The 15052-nt window shown below is 51.9% G+C and overlaps 2 protein-coding genes across 2 annotated transcripts in view; one reads left to right on the forward strand and one right to left on the reverse strand.

Moving 5' to 3' along the window:
• GNAO1 (G protein subunit alpha o1) overlaps positions 1–5628 on the forward strand; it is a 149789-nt gene extending 144161 nt beyond the window's left edge. The window contains exons 7-9 of the mRNA XM_033127275.1: positions 255–408; positions 3604–3819; positions 4863–5628. Coding sequence (XP_032983166.1) covers positions 255–408; positions 3604–3791 — 342 coding nt within the window. The 3' untranslated portion in view covers positions 3792–3819; positions 4863–5628. The remainder of the gene's footprint in view (positions 1–254; positions 409–3603; positions 3820–4862) is intronic.
• Positions 5629–8572: 2944 nt separating this feature from the next.
• Positions 8573–15052, reverse strand: part of AMFR (autocrine motility factor receptor) — a 32895-nt gene continuing 26415 nt past the window's right edge. The window contains exons 12-14 of the mRNA XM_033128346.1: positions 13470–13553; positions 10969–11153; positions 8573–10153 (exon numbers count right to left, since the gene is read on the reverse strand). Coding sequence (XP_032984237.1) covers positions 10006–10153; positions 10969–11153; positions 13470–13553 — 417 coding nt within the window. The 3' untranslated portion in view covers positions 8573–10005. The remainder of the gene's footprint in view (positions 10154–10968; positions 11154–13469; positions 13554–15052) is intronic.

Raw genomic sequence — 15052 nt, forward strand, 5'->3', positions numbered from 1 at the left:
GTCCAATCTCCGCCATTGGCCCCGAGATGAGGGGTGTAGACTGAATGCCAGAAATGAGAAGCCCTGTGCTGCGTTCCACATGACATCTAATTCTATCCCTCAGCCTTCAGAGGAGCCACGGGCACAGGAGCCCCTCCTGCGCTGCCCCGTAGCCCAGGTCCTCTCTCAAACTTAACTCTCTCTTCTCTCTCCCTGTCTCCGTGTCCCCCTCCGGCTGTCTGTCTCGCTCTCTCCCCTCCCGCCTGCGGCCACAGAACCGCATGCACGAGTCCCTCATGCTCTTCGACTCCATCTGTAACAACAAGTTCTTCATCGATACCTCCATCATTCTCTTCCTCAACAAGAAAGATCTCTTTGGTGAGAAGATCAAGAAGTCACCTTTGACCATCTGCTTTCCTGAGTACACAGGTGGGTGTCACGGCAGCCCTGTGCAGGAGGAATCCGCACCCCTGCCAGGGACCTGCGTCGCCTCCAGAGGCACGAACCAAAGCTGCTTGCTGCCTGTGGCTCAGGGAACAGGCTGCCGGGCCAGCCCAGCTGGCGGGCAGGGTGCCACTGCATGGGTCTGGCCGGGGTGCAGAGGAAAACACCAGGGTGTGACCAGGTTTGGCCCTTCCCAGGACACAGCCCTGGTTGTGGTGGGAAATGGAGCCTCTGATCCGTATGTTTTGTGACCGGGTGACTTGGGAGTGACACGGCAGAGGAGGCAGGACAGGACCACAGGTTGCCCTTCCCTTTTCTCCCTGATCATCCTGGGTGGCTACCGGGTCATGTAGCACCTTGGTCTGCACGTGTGGGCACGTGGGCTGCGAGTGGGGCACTGTGAGCAGCATCCCTGCCTATGCCCAGCCATCCTTCCACCCCCTCGGCCATCATGCCTGCTTTCTCCCCCTCTTCCAACACCCCTGGATTTGTCCCCTTATCAAATCACTCCAACTCTCTGCAAGCCTCCCCCTTCCCTGCCTGCTGCCTCTCTTCCACCTCCTTAGGGACTTCGCCTCCGCTCTGGTCCCAGACCCCCACAACGGAGCTCTTTTCTGTATGGGTGGATGGGGTGTCCGGCTGCCTGACTGCTCAGGGAGGGGGCTGCTGTAGAAGTGCCCGGCCCTGGGCTGCTGCTAAAGGCTACAGAGGTGCTGGCAGGCTGCCAGAGCCCAGCCTTGGTCCCTCTGCGGACTGGGCAGCCTCTAGGGGCCCCTTTGCATGCTGAAAACAGAGACCAGGACCCTACAACAGAGCAGGATGTGTCATAGCTTGGCTCAGCCAGGAACCCATTCACTCACAGCCCCAGAGAGAGTATGGGCTCAGCTCCTAGGGCTACACGGGTCCCCAAACCCCCGCCAGGTTCCAGAAGAGAAGGTTGCTGGCCCATCAATCATTCTCCACTGCTGAGAAGAGTCAGCCCTCCCTCCCTTTGGGTGTGGAAGGGCCCATTGGCTTATTCTGAGCCCGCCTATCTCCTCACTGATACTCCATGCTGCTTGTCACTGGGTCCCGGGGTGCACGGAGATGGGGATGGGGCATGACAGCCATCAGGAGCCCAGTCTCCAGCAGGCAGGTGGGCCAGGGCAGCCTCTGGGGCCAGACCACCTGCAACTTTGGGCAAGCTAATCCCCTGTGCCTCGTTTTTCATCTGGGTGCCGTAGTAGATACAATAATGCTTACGGTATGGGGTGGCCACAGGGATGGGTGGAGAGAACAGAGCCCGGGGCCAGGTCTACCTACCACTGTCCATGGCTGAATGAATAATACTCAGAGGATGGAAACCAAGGAAGGGGGAACTGGCCATGGAGGGGGTGCACTCTGCATGGTGGAGCAAGCCCAAGAGGTACAGGACAGGCCCCAAAATCCCCGGGCCGAGAAGAGCCCCACCTGCGGGCAGAGCTGGGCGGCAGACCTCTCCCAGCCTCGGCAAGGGCCCTGAAGGACCGACTCAGGTACGCAGAACCAGATGGGTGGTTGTGACCAGGTGGCTTTCAATAGCCGTAAGCGCTGGCAGGCCTTCTGAGGCCAGTGCCACCCTCACTCAGGCTCTTCCTTGTCCCCAGGGATCCGGCCCCACTGGAGTCCAATTTGGGACCGGCCCAGGGAGTATCAGTCTCACTGCTGTGCAGCACTAGGCCTTGAATGCCTCCCGAGAAAGTGGGTCAGAATGTGGGAAACATCTCAGTTCCCCAGGACCCCCGAGGGGTCCGACACCACGCTGTTGTTGAGTTCAGATACTACCAGGACGGATGACAAATGGTCACCAGTGCCCCATGCAGTGCCAAGGCCTGCGGAGACATGAAACAGGCGGAAGGGGCAGGAGACAGGCCGGGGCCAGGGTGAGGTCTAAGCGCCTGCCAGGCTGTTATGGGCGCAGACTCAGCAGACACTCAGGAGGCATTCCCGAGTCACTCCCAGGCACTTTTCACCTCTATCAGTGCCTGTCTTGACACTCTGGGTACAGAAAGCTTCTTGATGGCATCCACTCTGGTGCTGGGTCTAGTCTGCGAGCTGCCACTCACTGTGGACTCACCGCTGAGTGCACTTCTGCTGTTGGTGCCCGGCCAGTGGGCTGCATGGAGCTGGTTTCCGCCCAGAAGCCCACCCGCTTCTCCTGATCCTCTCACATTTGCTGATCTGGCTGCAGAAAGCCTTCCAGCGGCCCGAGTCCCAGCCTCCCCATGTGGCTCACACACAACTGGAGAATGGGGCAGGGCAGGGCAAATATTATTGTCCCACACCCTTAAAATCGGAATGTATCATTTCCGTGCTGCCCAGATCCTAGTGGCACTGAGGAAAATGGGGCACCTTCCTTTGATGGGTTTTAGGCAATTCTGTGTCGATCCATATTTTGTGGTAATTGAAAGCTGTGTACAAGGCGGAGCCAAAGGGCCTTGGGGGTGCCGCTGATTGGAAAACTGTCCACAGGTATCCCCACCAGGACCCAGCCAGGATCAAGGGGACAGCCAAGGAACTGGGGGCGGGGGGGGGGGGCGGAGGGGAAGTGGCGCCCAGTTGGTATTACCCACACTGCTAACCCCTTAAACTCCCACCCAGGGGATACCAGTGCCCCAAGTCCTGGCCATTCACCCAAGAACTGGGACTGCGTAGGGCCGCTCCCAGCCCTGCCAAGTGGCTTCTCGTTAGAGGGAGCCACCCGGGGAGGAGAAGTGCAGGTCCAGCTTGCTCTGGGTCCCACCCTCCCGGGAGCTCTTCCTCAGATGTCCCTGTCTTGCTTTATCAGAAGCAGCAGGACTGGTTTAGAGCAGGGTGACAGCTGTGAATGGCAGACCCGGCCTGGCCACAGGATGCTCACCGAGAGAGCAAAAGGGACCTTCCGTGCTCGTTGTCCTCCCAGGGCTCCTGGGTCGATCCAGTGTGAAAACAGAGTCAAGGACCTTGAAAAGTCAGAAGGCGGCCAAATGCTAAACCGCGTGGGGTTTTTGATGGAAAATGCGACTACGCCTAGGAGGACAGCCTGACTGTGGCCCCCTCTGCTCCCGGCATGTCTCACCTGCGTCCCGCAACACACCACGGCCCCATCTCACCTTGCTCTCCCCAAGCCGCTCCGTCCCGCTCTCACCTGGGCCTCTCCTCTCTCCTTCTGTGTCGTTACAGGCCCCAACACCTATGAAGATGCAGCCGCCTACATCCAAGCACAATTTGAAAGCAAAAACCGCTCACCCAACAAAGAAATCTATTGTCACATGACTTGTGCCACAGACACGAATAACATCCAGGTGGTATTCGACGCGGTCACTGACATCATCATTGCCAACAACCTGCGGGGCTGCGGCTTGTACTGACGTCTTGTCGTGTGTAGCAACCTATTTGGTAATGATTCCAGCACTCACAGAAAAGCGTGTACACACACACACACACACACACACACACACACACACGCCAACAAATACAAGTTGGTAAATAAACTTTAAAAAGGCATAACAAAACCTTATATATATATACAAATCTATATTAAAAAATTCTTTTTAGTTTGTATTAGAGAGCTTGGGACAGAACTGACCACCACCCCATAGATCAAGGTTTTCCTGGGACAGCACATGAGCACGTGTGTGCACGTACACACACACACACACACACACACACACACACACACACACACACGTTGTGATGGGAGTCCTAATTTGGGAGACCATCCTTTTAAGAACAGCCACGTGATTTTACTGAGACCCACCTCTGAGCAGGGGGGGCAAAGAAAGGCCTGGCATTGGTCCAGCCTGTCTCTGCTTCTACCACTGAGGCAGCGTATACTCAGTTCTGTCCTGCTCTGTGCATATTCCAAAACCCTTTAATAAATGGCCAATATCCTATATATCTCCCTGCCCTATACCCCGAAAAAACAACAGAAAAATGAAGGACGCTACTCTTTTGGGTGGTGGTGGTTGCTAATTTCAAGAATTTAGAAGAATCATTGCTCCGACCAATCCACTGTCTCCTGAGTTTTCTTTATTCATGTCAACAAGGCAAGAGTCGGAAAAGGGAGACTTGGTCTGCTTTCTGAAAGCAGCGAGTAGAGGGGACATGCAGACCAGGGCTCAAATTCACCTGTGAAGTGAAGCCCCTACCTCCAGGAGGGCACCAGGGAAGAAGGGGAGAGAGATGGAGAGAAGGGGACAGGAGTGGCCACGGGAGGGCTGGTTCTGCAGACCTGACGTGGTCAGGGGCTCACGGATGAGGCCTCCCAGTGGCCTGGGCTGGGCTTCCCTTGGGGACCCGATCCTTCCTATGATGCTGCCCCGTCTCACCTCACCCCGACATGATGGAAAATATGCTAGGGTTTGTTGGTTGGTTGGTTGGTTGGTTTTTAAACTCAAAGAAACTGGTCAGACTGGACCCCCTTATCTCTCTCTCTACAGACTGCTTCACGGACTCTTTGCTGTTGACGTTGACCTCCTGGTAGCATGACCTTTTGGCCTTTGTAAGACACACAGCCTTTCTGTATCAATCCCCTGTCTAACCTACGACCCCAGAGTGACTGACGGCTGTGTATTTCTGTAGAATGCTGTAGAATCCGGTTTTAGTTGAGTCTTCACATTTAGGATTTGAAAGGAAAAAAAAGAACATTTCTCATGTGCTTTGTAGCTTAAAAAAAGGAAAATGGAAAACTCACCATTACATCCATATTACTTTGTTTTTTGGAATAAAGAAACATATATCTGCACCTGTGCCCTTCTCCCCCACCTGTGGCAGGGCCCCCAGCACCCCTGCAGGTGCCAGGCCTGTCTGCGCCCAGTTCCCAGATGTGCTCAGGCTGGCCATGCTTTCCAGAACATTGTGGGGTACTTCTGTGCCCCACGCCACCCACACCTCCTGCCCCACCCCAGCCACTCCAACCACACGCTCATTCCAGGTTTATATAGAAAAAGCACAGCTCTCACTGGCCCGTAGCTACCAAAAAGAATACCAATCATGTGTATAAATGAGCCCTATAGAAAACAAGTTTCCTGCCAACACCCCGTCTACAGAATCCCTTTATAATTTCTTTTCAACTGTTTAGTTTTTGTTTAATTTGTGTGCTGATGAGCACTGTGTACTGCATACCAGATCAGCTTTCCTAGTCTTTGGGAATCGGGGTTGTGGTTTTTTCCTTTGACCGTTTTGCTTCTCAGTCTCTCAGATGGATGCCCCCTCTTGTGTGTGTGAGTCCTCTCCACCTTTTCCTTTGTTGCAGTGACCTGTGTTCGCTCTTTCTCATGTGGGGATGTTTGTGCTGCAGACAAAAAGAACAAAAAAATTTTTTAAATACCACAAGATGGAAAAAAAGAAAACCACAAAAAAAAAAATTAAAAAAAAAAAAAGATGGAATGTAGTGTTTACATGAAAGCCAGTTTTCATGACCAGTCCTATGTCATTTCTACTTTGACTCGTATCCAAACCCCAAACCTCTTCACGGTTTCACTTTTAAGACTTAATATTTGCTGAAGAAGACCAAGTCACAGCCATTTCAGATAAAGAGGAGGCAAAAAGACAAAACACACACAAAATTAAAAATACAGAAAAAAAAACTTGAAAAATAGGAAAAAAGAAAAAAAAAAAAGCCCACGGGTCTTTCTAAGCCTTTCTATTCCCAATCGGTGAGGTTTCTGTGGTATCTTACACACTGCCAGTCTACTTCTCTAATGGAAAATTCATGTGTAGCTCAATAAAGAGAATGTTTGTCTGTATTCCTGAGTCTCTCACCCTTGGGCTTCGTTCTGACAGGAAAGGGAAGGAGGGATTTGGGCCACAGACACTGGGAGGCTGGTGACAGGGCTGTAGGTGCCATAGAAAGAATCCCCTCGCAGGACCTTCTCCATGTCCCCTCTCGTTGCTGCCATCTAGGGGAGCCAGGGGAGCAGTCGCCTGGGAGCAGGGAGTTCAGAGGAAAGGGACAGCCTGCCCGCAGATGCCCTCTTTCTCCCTGGTTGCTTGTTTTTGAGAGTAGGGTGGAACTGAGGATTGGAAAAGCAAAAAATAAAGGGAGGGTGGGTAATCCCAAATGTCCTGATAATACTGTTTCTTCTGTTCCCAGTGGTTCCACCCCAGTAGAACGGGTGGCCCCAAGAACGAGGCCAAATTGCCTGGGCCCTCTGCACCCAAGGGGTCACACCTATTCACTTGAACATATTTGAAAGCCTCCGCTGCTGCACCTGGATGCCAGGAAGGCCCTGCAGGCTGAATGAACACAAAGGTTAACGGAGACCAGCACGGCTTGGCACACGGAGTCCGATTCTTGTCTCTGCCAGGCTGCAGGTCTCACTATCTGCCCCCTAGGTTGCCAGGTCTTTCTGTAATAACTAGCAATCGGTTGAGACTGTGGTCTGGAGGGAACACAGCCCACCCAAGTCCTTGCATTGCGTCCATGGACCTCGTATCAGCCACGTAGTCAAGTGCCACCTTGTGCCATCCAGGGAGACGAGAGGGCCGCGGAGGTCAGCTCGCGGGCATCTCTCCACCCCCCAACAGATGGGACTGAGCAGCCCAGGGAGACCTCCCCTTGGCAATTCCAGTGGTCTTTTGAGTCTAGTGGGGGTTGGGTGGGGGTAGAGGATGATACTGCTGCAGAGACCACAGGGTAACAAGAGACTAGCTCCCTCCTGTTATAAAGACCTAACAGATCGGGGCACCCCTGGAACCTCCCAGCCAGGACAAGCCCGCTAGGCGGCCATGCCACACCTCTCTCAGGGCTTTTCCCAACAGCTCCGCTCGCCCCACCTTATCTGCAGCAGGAGGTTCATTACCACCTGTTCATGGGAAGGTTACACTCCTGGCCACAGCTTGACTTCAGGCCGGTCTGGGGGGCAAACCAGCAGGCAGATGCAAGGCTACAGGATGCCCGTGACTGTCGACATACAGCACACCTGAAATTCACTACAAATGAGCCATATTCTAGCAGGTTCTTTCCCAACTTTCAAATGAGTGTTGCAGATCAAACCAACAGAACTTTCTTTGCCTTATCTTCTTTAAAATTCAAGTTAGGAAGCGTTGTTTTGGGAAGGACGCAGGGAGAGACCAATTCAATTAGAACGAGGAGGAGGCGGCAGAACTCATGTTATCACGGGTTCTGAAAGCCCCACAGGTGACTCTAATGAAACACTTCTAACCTAACAGAAAGCAAGGCGATGAGATGGAGGGAGGCGTCCAGATGGAGGGCCTTCAACCCCATGACAAGCTCCTGGGCTAGGCTCCTTTCGCCTGCTGTGGCCTGCTTCAGCATAGCTCTCAGCTTCCTTCCCCGGAGTGGGGAAAGTCACACCCAGAGAGGACCACGGGCTAAAGATTAAACAGCATGTTGTCTACACAGCTCAAGTGGAAAATCAGGTCCAAGTGAACACCATGGAACCTAAGATTTCTATCAACACAAGGAAATGATGGACCATCATTCTCTACGGTACATAAAAGCCTCAAAATTGGGGGGGTAAAAAAACAAACTGTGGAGAACCCAAGATGTCAACAAAACAGGGCTGATAAGAAAATGGAGTGACATAGACTACTTCCAAGAAGGCAACTCAACCACCATTCAACAGAGCGCCTGGCCACTGCTTGTTCTCCGTTTACAAACCTGAGCCAGCGGCATGGCCTCAGCTCTGGGCTACAGGCGCTGAGAACAGGAACAGGTTCCCTGGCCCTGGAGACTAGGGAAAGCAGTCATGAGCTAGGGACCCACCCCGTGTTGGGACACTGGTCTAGCTCCCGCCACTGCCCTTAGCATCCCAGATGCCCACAAGTGACAAAAGCCACGAGAAGACAGGGCCCAGAATATTTAACTATCCAGGTGCAAAATCTAACAGTGAATTTAGGACTTCTCTTCTTGGTCATTGTGAGGCGTGTCTCCACTTTGGTCACTATTATACTGCTATATTCCAATGTCTCAAGACCTTCTAAAGTTGACTGCAAATAATTGTCTCTTTTCACACGTCTGAAACATAAGAATATATAGAATAGTGTCATCTTTACCGTGTACAACATGCAAGTATAAGGATGGAAAAAAACCCATCACCCAAAGTGGTACACACATCAAAATGGGATCGAACATTGGCTCCTCTGAAAAAGCTGCGTTAGCTTCCAACCACACACAACACACCAGAAGAGTTTGCTTTTTATTATTATTACTATTTTACAATAAAAACAAATACCTATGCTCTCAGCAAAACAAAACACATTTAAAAAAAAAAATCACAGAAATTTACTAACAGCATTTCAAGGTAAGGCTTTTGAAAGACTTATTGAAATAAATTATCTTGGCCTAAACATTTACTTATCACTTTTTTCAATTACTTTTTGACATTCTAAAAACTTTCAGTTATGTAAAATACATTTAACTTTGCCAATAATTTTAGATAATACTGGATTCTCCCCAAAAGGGACTACCATAAAATTCTGCTTTGAAATATTAAAAAAAAAAAAACTTAATCCAACAGGACATAAAAAACTGAACTATGAACCTACGATTGCGTGTTTCAAATCCTTAAAGTTAAATGTGTGAAGAATTTGAAAAGGGTCAGGCCCTGGGTCTACTCCAAGGCAGGCGGACTCAACATCTTAACCTTCCTATGTTTAATTAAACCAACAGGAACAAAGTTATGAAAATGAATGGCTCCAGGGAAGATACAAAAGATATCTTTTGTTTCTTCAATAAAGTCCTCCAAACTTTCCTCTCCCATCTTAGAAGGGCCACATTTTCTCTAAGGACCACGCTCCCAGCCTTTGGGATTGCCTAATTTGCCTGACCAAGGTACTCAAACCAGAAACCAAAACTGGCTGCTCAACCCTTTCAGTGCTGATCTTCCCCCATGTCCAGGGGGTCACGAAATGCTGAGAGGACAGACATCCAGGCTAAACCCGTGAGATGCAGGAGCACTGCGTTAACAGGTATGAAGCCAGCTCTGCTAAGTCCCAGAGGGACCGGGACACAATGGGTCACCTGCTCACACTCTACAGCCCCGGGCCACGCCAGGTAACAAACCGAGTTGTTTTCCAAGACGCCTTGCGGCCCAGCCGGCCCGGAGCCCATGGGTCCGGCCTCACAGTCAGAGCAGCAGTTTGACAAGAGACACTGTCCAATGGTGTGGAGTCAGGCTCCTGCTGCACGTCTGCAAGCTGTTCTGTGTGAATCCTGCTTCCTCCCCGCTCACTTCCTGCAGGACTTGGAGCTAAGACACCAGCATTTGTTGGGACTTAAGTATAAAGCAATAATCGAAGCTGCTGGCTTCAGGGCCTCTGGCTGCCCACTTCCTCTTGACCTTCCCCCACCCTAGGAAGTCTGGTCGATGCCAGAAGAGATCATGCCTAGAGTTAAAATGTGCACTGTTTCTAAAGGGAAAAGAAGTGTCACATAGAAAGTATTACAAAAAAGGATTAAATTTGTCAGCTGTCCAAACACTATTAAGACCACATGCTTTATACAGCGGCAATGCAGTCAGGCCCACTTCTCACACAGCAGGCGGAACGGGGCCGGGCCTCTTCCGGGGGGCACACGCTCCGCTCGGGAGGCGAGGCGCTGAGGAAGGCCAGGAAGCGCTAGGAGGTCTGCTGCTTCTGGAGTCTCCGTTCAGCAGCCGCAGCCAGCATCCTTCGACGCAGGGTCATGGGGTCAGAGGCCGTTCCTTCTGAGGGGAGGCAGCTCTCCGAGGCTGAGTCATCTTCTGAAGTTCTGTTCAAGAAACGCCTTGAACAAAAACCCAAAGGATTTACATGAGAGATAAGGGAAGTTCTGGAACATATACATACAGAAACATACAGTGTATGTTTCTTTTTAATCTCCCCATACTCCAGGCACCTATGAAGCGGTCACCGAGCACCATCCCATCGCTGAACAGAGCAGCGAACGTTCTCTGTACCAGGGAGGCTCGTCACATGGCTGTTCAGCTCCTCCCTCTGCGCTGGCTGTCCCCTCCCTGCACGGCCGCGCAGCACAAAGTCCCCACTCACAAGATCGGCCGTATAAACACAATACTGGCCCTGTCCCCAAAAGTTTAAATAAAAAGCCCCTGCCCAGCCACGTGCTCCGGGGGGTTGTGGCACACAGATGCACAGGCTGCGCTCCCAACGCTGGGCTGCCAGGCGGAGTGGCCAAGTGGCAGGGCTTGGGGGCTGGACTTCTCTAGGCCTCAGTTTCTTCAGTTTTAAGTCTGTCAAATGGGTATATTTACAGTGCTCCCGCTTAGAGGTGTCAAGAGAATTAGAATAACATAAAGGCCTCAGAACACGCTGGCACGAGGGCTGTCCATGCACGTGTGGCTGAAGATGCCCACAGAAGACGGGCGACAGTACCAGCCTCCAGAAACTCCTCGCTGGGCCCAGTATTACCAGATGCTCTGCTTTTTCAAGAGAGGTTTGAAATCAACTTTCAGGTGAAAGGAATTGTTTTTCAATGTTGGCATCTGTATAAAGACGTGCTATGGGCCTGACATGACAAGGGCCTCCAGACCACTGGGTTCTGACCTGAGACTTATGCCAGCACCGTTTGTAGAACCAACTTACTTCCGAGCTTGCTGCAGGAGGTCATCCTTGCGCTGGACTAACATGCGCTGTCTCTCATCGGCGGACTTGGAGAAGCGGCTCCCCCGAGCCTCGAAGTCTTCCCCCTCACTGGGCTCTGCCTCCAGCTCGCTGAAGTCCAGCGCCTCTTCCAGCCGAGGGCTGACGTCCAGAGGCACACGCTCCGTCTGGACACGGAGGAAGCAGGGGCCACGTGAGCACAGGCTGCCCTCCCGGGCAGAGCCCGCCTGGCCTGAGTGTCCCAACCAACCAGTGTTCTTCTGGACCCAAAGAGAGGCCTGCTGCCAGGCAGGGACCCACGAGCGCATGTGTGATGGCAGAAGTGGGTCCTGGCGGGCAGGCCGCCACACTGGGCTTGGGCACCACTAAGAACAGAACCCGGCTGACAGTAGATGTTCAATGTCAGTAGAATAGGTAAATGATTACCTGTCCGAAAAACACACGCACCCCAAGACTGCACTCTTAGAAAATAATCAAGTTAACCGCTAGTTTATATTCTGGGAATTTTCAGTTCAATTCTTCTAAGTGCTCTAAAATTTAAACAAGTCTTATCACATTTACCACATAAATTTGATATCCTCACCTGACTCTGAAAACAGTCAAGCAGATAAAAAAGGCAAATACTAAAGATCCTTTTTGAAATACATATAAGATCATGTGGTTCCCTGTGTAACAGGTTATTAAATGGGATTATTTCCATTTTGGCTGAAGCTCAAAGGCCAACACAATGCCCGGGGGCCCCACATGCTTAGGCAGACGCCCAACCATCTGTGCTCGTGCCACCACGCAGAGCCAGCTGGCCAGGTCAGCACAGTCCTAGGCAACGGCAGAGTTCAGGTAGAAAAGGCTGAGAGAAAGGCCTGTTTTTAGGGGTTCCCAGTGTAGGCACCTTTCCATCATCCCCCTCATCACCTCCTCCTCCCTTCAGCCACGCAGGTGAGGGGACATCAAGAGAACCATGTGGCCTCTGACTCATAGTCCCTGAAGGCTGGGGGACACGGGAACTGGTGACTAACACACACCTAAGAAATCTAAGAGAAAGAAAGTGGCTTGTAGCTGATTAACAAAAGGCTGCAATGAGAGCAAGTCGGATTCCACTGACTGTGAGACACGGCCGTGTGTGTCCTGGGGAGCAGGCCTGGGTCCGGCTGGAGGGAACCTGCCTGAGGCTGCTGAGACAGACTCTGCCCAAGAAACCACTTGGAGGGGGATGTGCCCCCCATGAAGGTAGGGGTGGTCACAAATAGCCAGTCCGAGTTCAAAAGAAGTGTAGTCGAGAATTCTGGTGCTAGATGGGCAAGATCTCTAAGATGACAACTGTAAAACACACGTGCGTACACAGACGCACGCACGCGCACACATACACACCCGGGGGTCACAAGGCCCATCCTAACCCTCTCTCTTCCTAAGGCTGACCCTACTGGAGGCTGAGAAGAACAGGTGGTGAGTGCAGGAGGAGATGGAGGAAGGAAACAGCAGCCCCCCTCAGGCTGATGCAGGCGGAGCTGGGGCCGGGAGAGACTGAATTAAGTGGTGAGCAGAGCTGAGGTGATGACTGCACTAAATTGAGGTTTTTATTAACTGACTGTCATCCAAGGACTTTTTATTTCCTGAGAACGCCAAAAATGTTATATGGTAAGCTTCCTCGTCAAACAAGTACTCCACTACGTTAGAAAACAACCAGAAAAATTCAGGAATCTTCATACTAACTCTAAAAACAGGGTTGGGGGAAGCAAGATAGGAATCAAACGTGCTATACCCAGCGATGCCCCCAAGCCAGTCTGGCACTCAAACCTAAGCTAAGCCAGCTATGCAAAACCCTGGAAATGCAAACAGGAACCTATCAGAAGCCAAGCACCATTTTACAAACGCTCAACCCAATTATGAATCTGGATATCAAAAACTGAACTCAGCAACAGAATTACAAAGGTCTCAGGCATTTTTACTGTTTCCCAAGTCCCACAAAGTGGATATCCAGGCAGATTTGCTTCCCAAGACAGCCACACTTCTCGCACCCCCTCACCCACTCAGGTGTCTTGTTTTTGTGAAATGCGTGGAAACACCTGGAACTGCCAAGTGGGACAGGTGAAATGGGGGAGGATAACTACAGTTTCAGCTCTAGAGAGCTGAGCCCCGGTCAGTGCCCCTCTGGGGAGCATGAATCCAGTCCCCCTGCGTCCTATGGCCAGCTTCATTCTGCCCTTCCTCGTGCTACCACTCAAGCTCAAGGTGGCAGAGCTGGCCCGGGGGAGCATGACCCCTTTCTCCTCCAGGTCCGGAGGGCAATCCCCAGGGAGTGGGCTGCAGGCCCTGGGTGGAAATGCAGGCCACGCCATCGGCACAGTTTGGTGTGTTCACCTGCAGTATCGAGGCACATATGGCATCCAGCCTTCTTTTACACTCTTGCCCTGGGCCCCACAAACGTCAGAGCCAGGACTGTAGCCACCGCCAGGTACCGCACTGTTCTGGCAGGTCGACCTTACCTGAGCAGAAGTCTCTCCCTCCTCCTGCTCGCCGTTTGGCCTTTCCACAGGACTATTCAGTGCAGGTCTAATGCTCTCTGACCGCTGAAAGAGAAACAGGACCACTCAGCACCGGGCCGTCCCGGCCGCGCAGGACAGGGACAGAGAAATCCTGGTGTGCAAAGGGGCAGCGGCCCCGCCGGCAGCGCCAACAGGCCTCTAGCACCAAGGAGATGGAAGTGCTGCTCAGATGACTGCAAGCAACGGACCCTCAGTCTGACAGTCATCCCCTGGCTCCACACTTACTTTCCCTTTAAATAACAGTAACTGCACAACGTGAGAAAATGACAACAGCACATAACACCGACTGAACACTTTGTGGAAAACCCCTGACGTACCATCTCACTTATCTTAACATCCTACAGAACAGGGCCTGTTGTTCTTCTCACTTTCGGCTGCTCTGAGATCCTGGCCAGCGCTGTGGCCCCCGTAGGTCTTGGCCCCGCAGTGCCGGCTGCCAGTTTCTGCATTTCATTGCCTGAGGACTCACTCCGGCTGCACGAGGGGACTTTGTGCCCCAGAAGGAGCCCTCAACCTACCATTTACGGGACCTGGTGTATAAACACTCAGCTCCTCAGTTCTCAGGAGGCACGATGCGTGCTGGGCTGGATCCCAGAGGACCCCAGGGGATCCAGCCCGTCACCCCGACTGTAACCTACTGCCTAACAAACCCTTTACTAGCCGCCTCCCTTCTCCATCTCGCAGCCTCACCAGCTGCCAGCGTTTCCTGGAACACTTCCCGTATGAACTACTGGCATGGGAACCCTTGTCTCAGGGTCTGCTGCAGGGGAAATCCAAAGCCAACAGCCAGGTCAAACAGGTAAGGGCTGGTGAGTCACAGCTAACATCCCAGCCCACTTGACTCCAAAGTCCACACTATGCCCTCTTCACGGATTCTCAAGTTTTAGGATTTTAGTAACAGACTTCCATGTTTTTATATACTGACGCTGAATACTCTCCTGGTAGACGAAGCCCCAGTCCTGCCAGAAAGCTTCTCTAAAATGTTAATACTTATAGTTCCCATCAAAGCGGTTACACATGATGGGCCAGGACACCTGCCTGACTTTTTTGAAAAGTCCAAAGCAGAAGCCTCACATAGCTATTATACCTAACGGAAAACCACGTCATGTGCAAAGCCACCCAGGGACAGATGGCATTGTCTCCTAGAGCCAGTGGTTGGCAAACTACAGTCCGTGAGCCACACTTACCCCTCCCTCTATGTGTATCATTCATGTTTTACTGGAACACAGGTACATTCATTTACATACTGTCCACGGCTGCTTTTGTGCGACAGCAGAGGTGAGAAGTTACAACAGAGGCTGCATGGCTCGAAAGGCTAAAATATTTCCATCTGCCCTTCGCAGAGAAAGGTTGCCTGCCAGTCCTTGTCTAAAAGGAACCAGTACTACGACCTCCTGAACTGGCAAGAGTAAGCTGGTCGTAGTGCATATCTGGAAAACATGACCCAAATACATTTGTTTTTGTCTTAATCCAAGCCTTTTTGGTGGGTCAGTTCTTAGTCATAACTTGGAAAGTTGGGGAAA

This window comes from Rhinolophus ferrumequinum, chromosome 15, assembly GCF_004115265.2.
Source record: "Rhinolophus ferrumequinum isolate MPI-CBG mRhiFer1 chromosome 15, mRhiFer1_v1.p, whole genome shotgun sequence".
NCBI lineage: Eukaryota > Metazoa > Chordata > Mammalia > Chiroptera > Rhinolophidae > Rhinolophus > Rhinolophus ferrumequinum.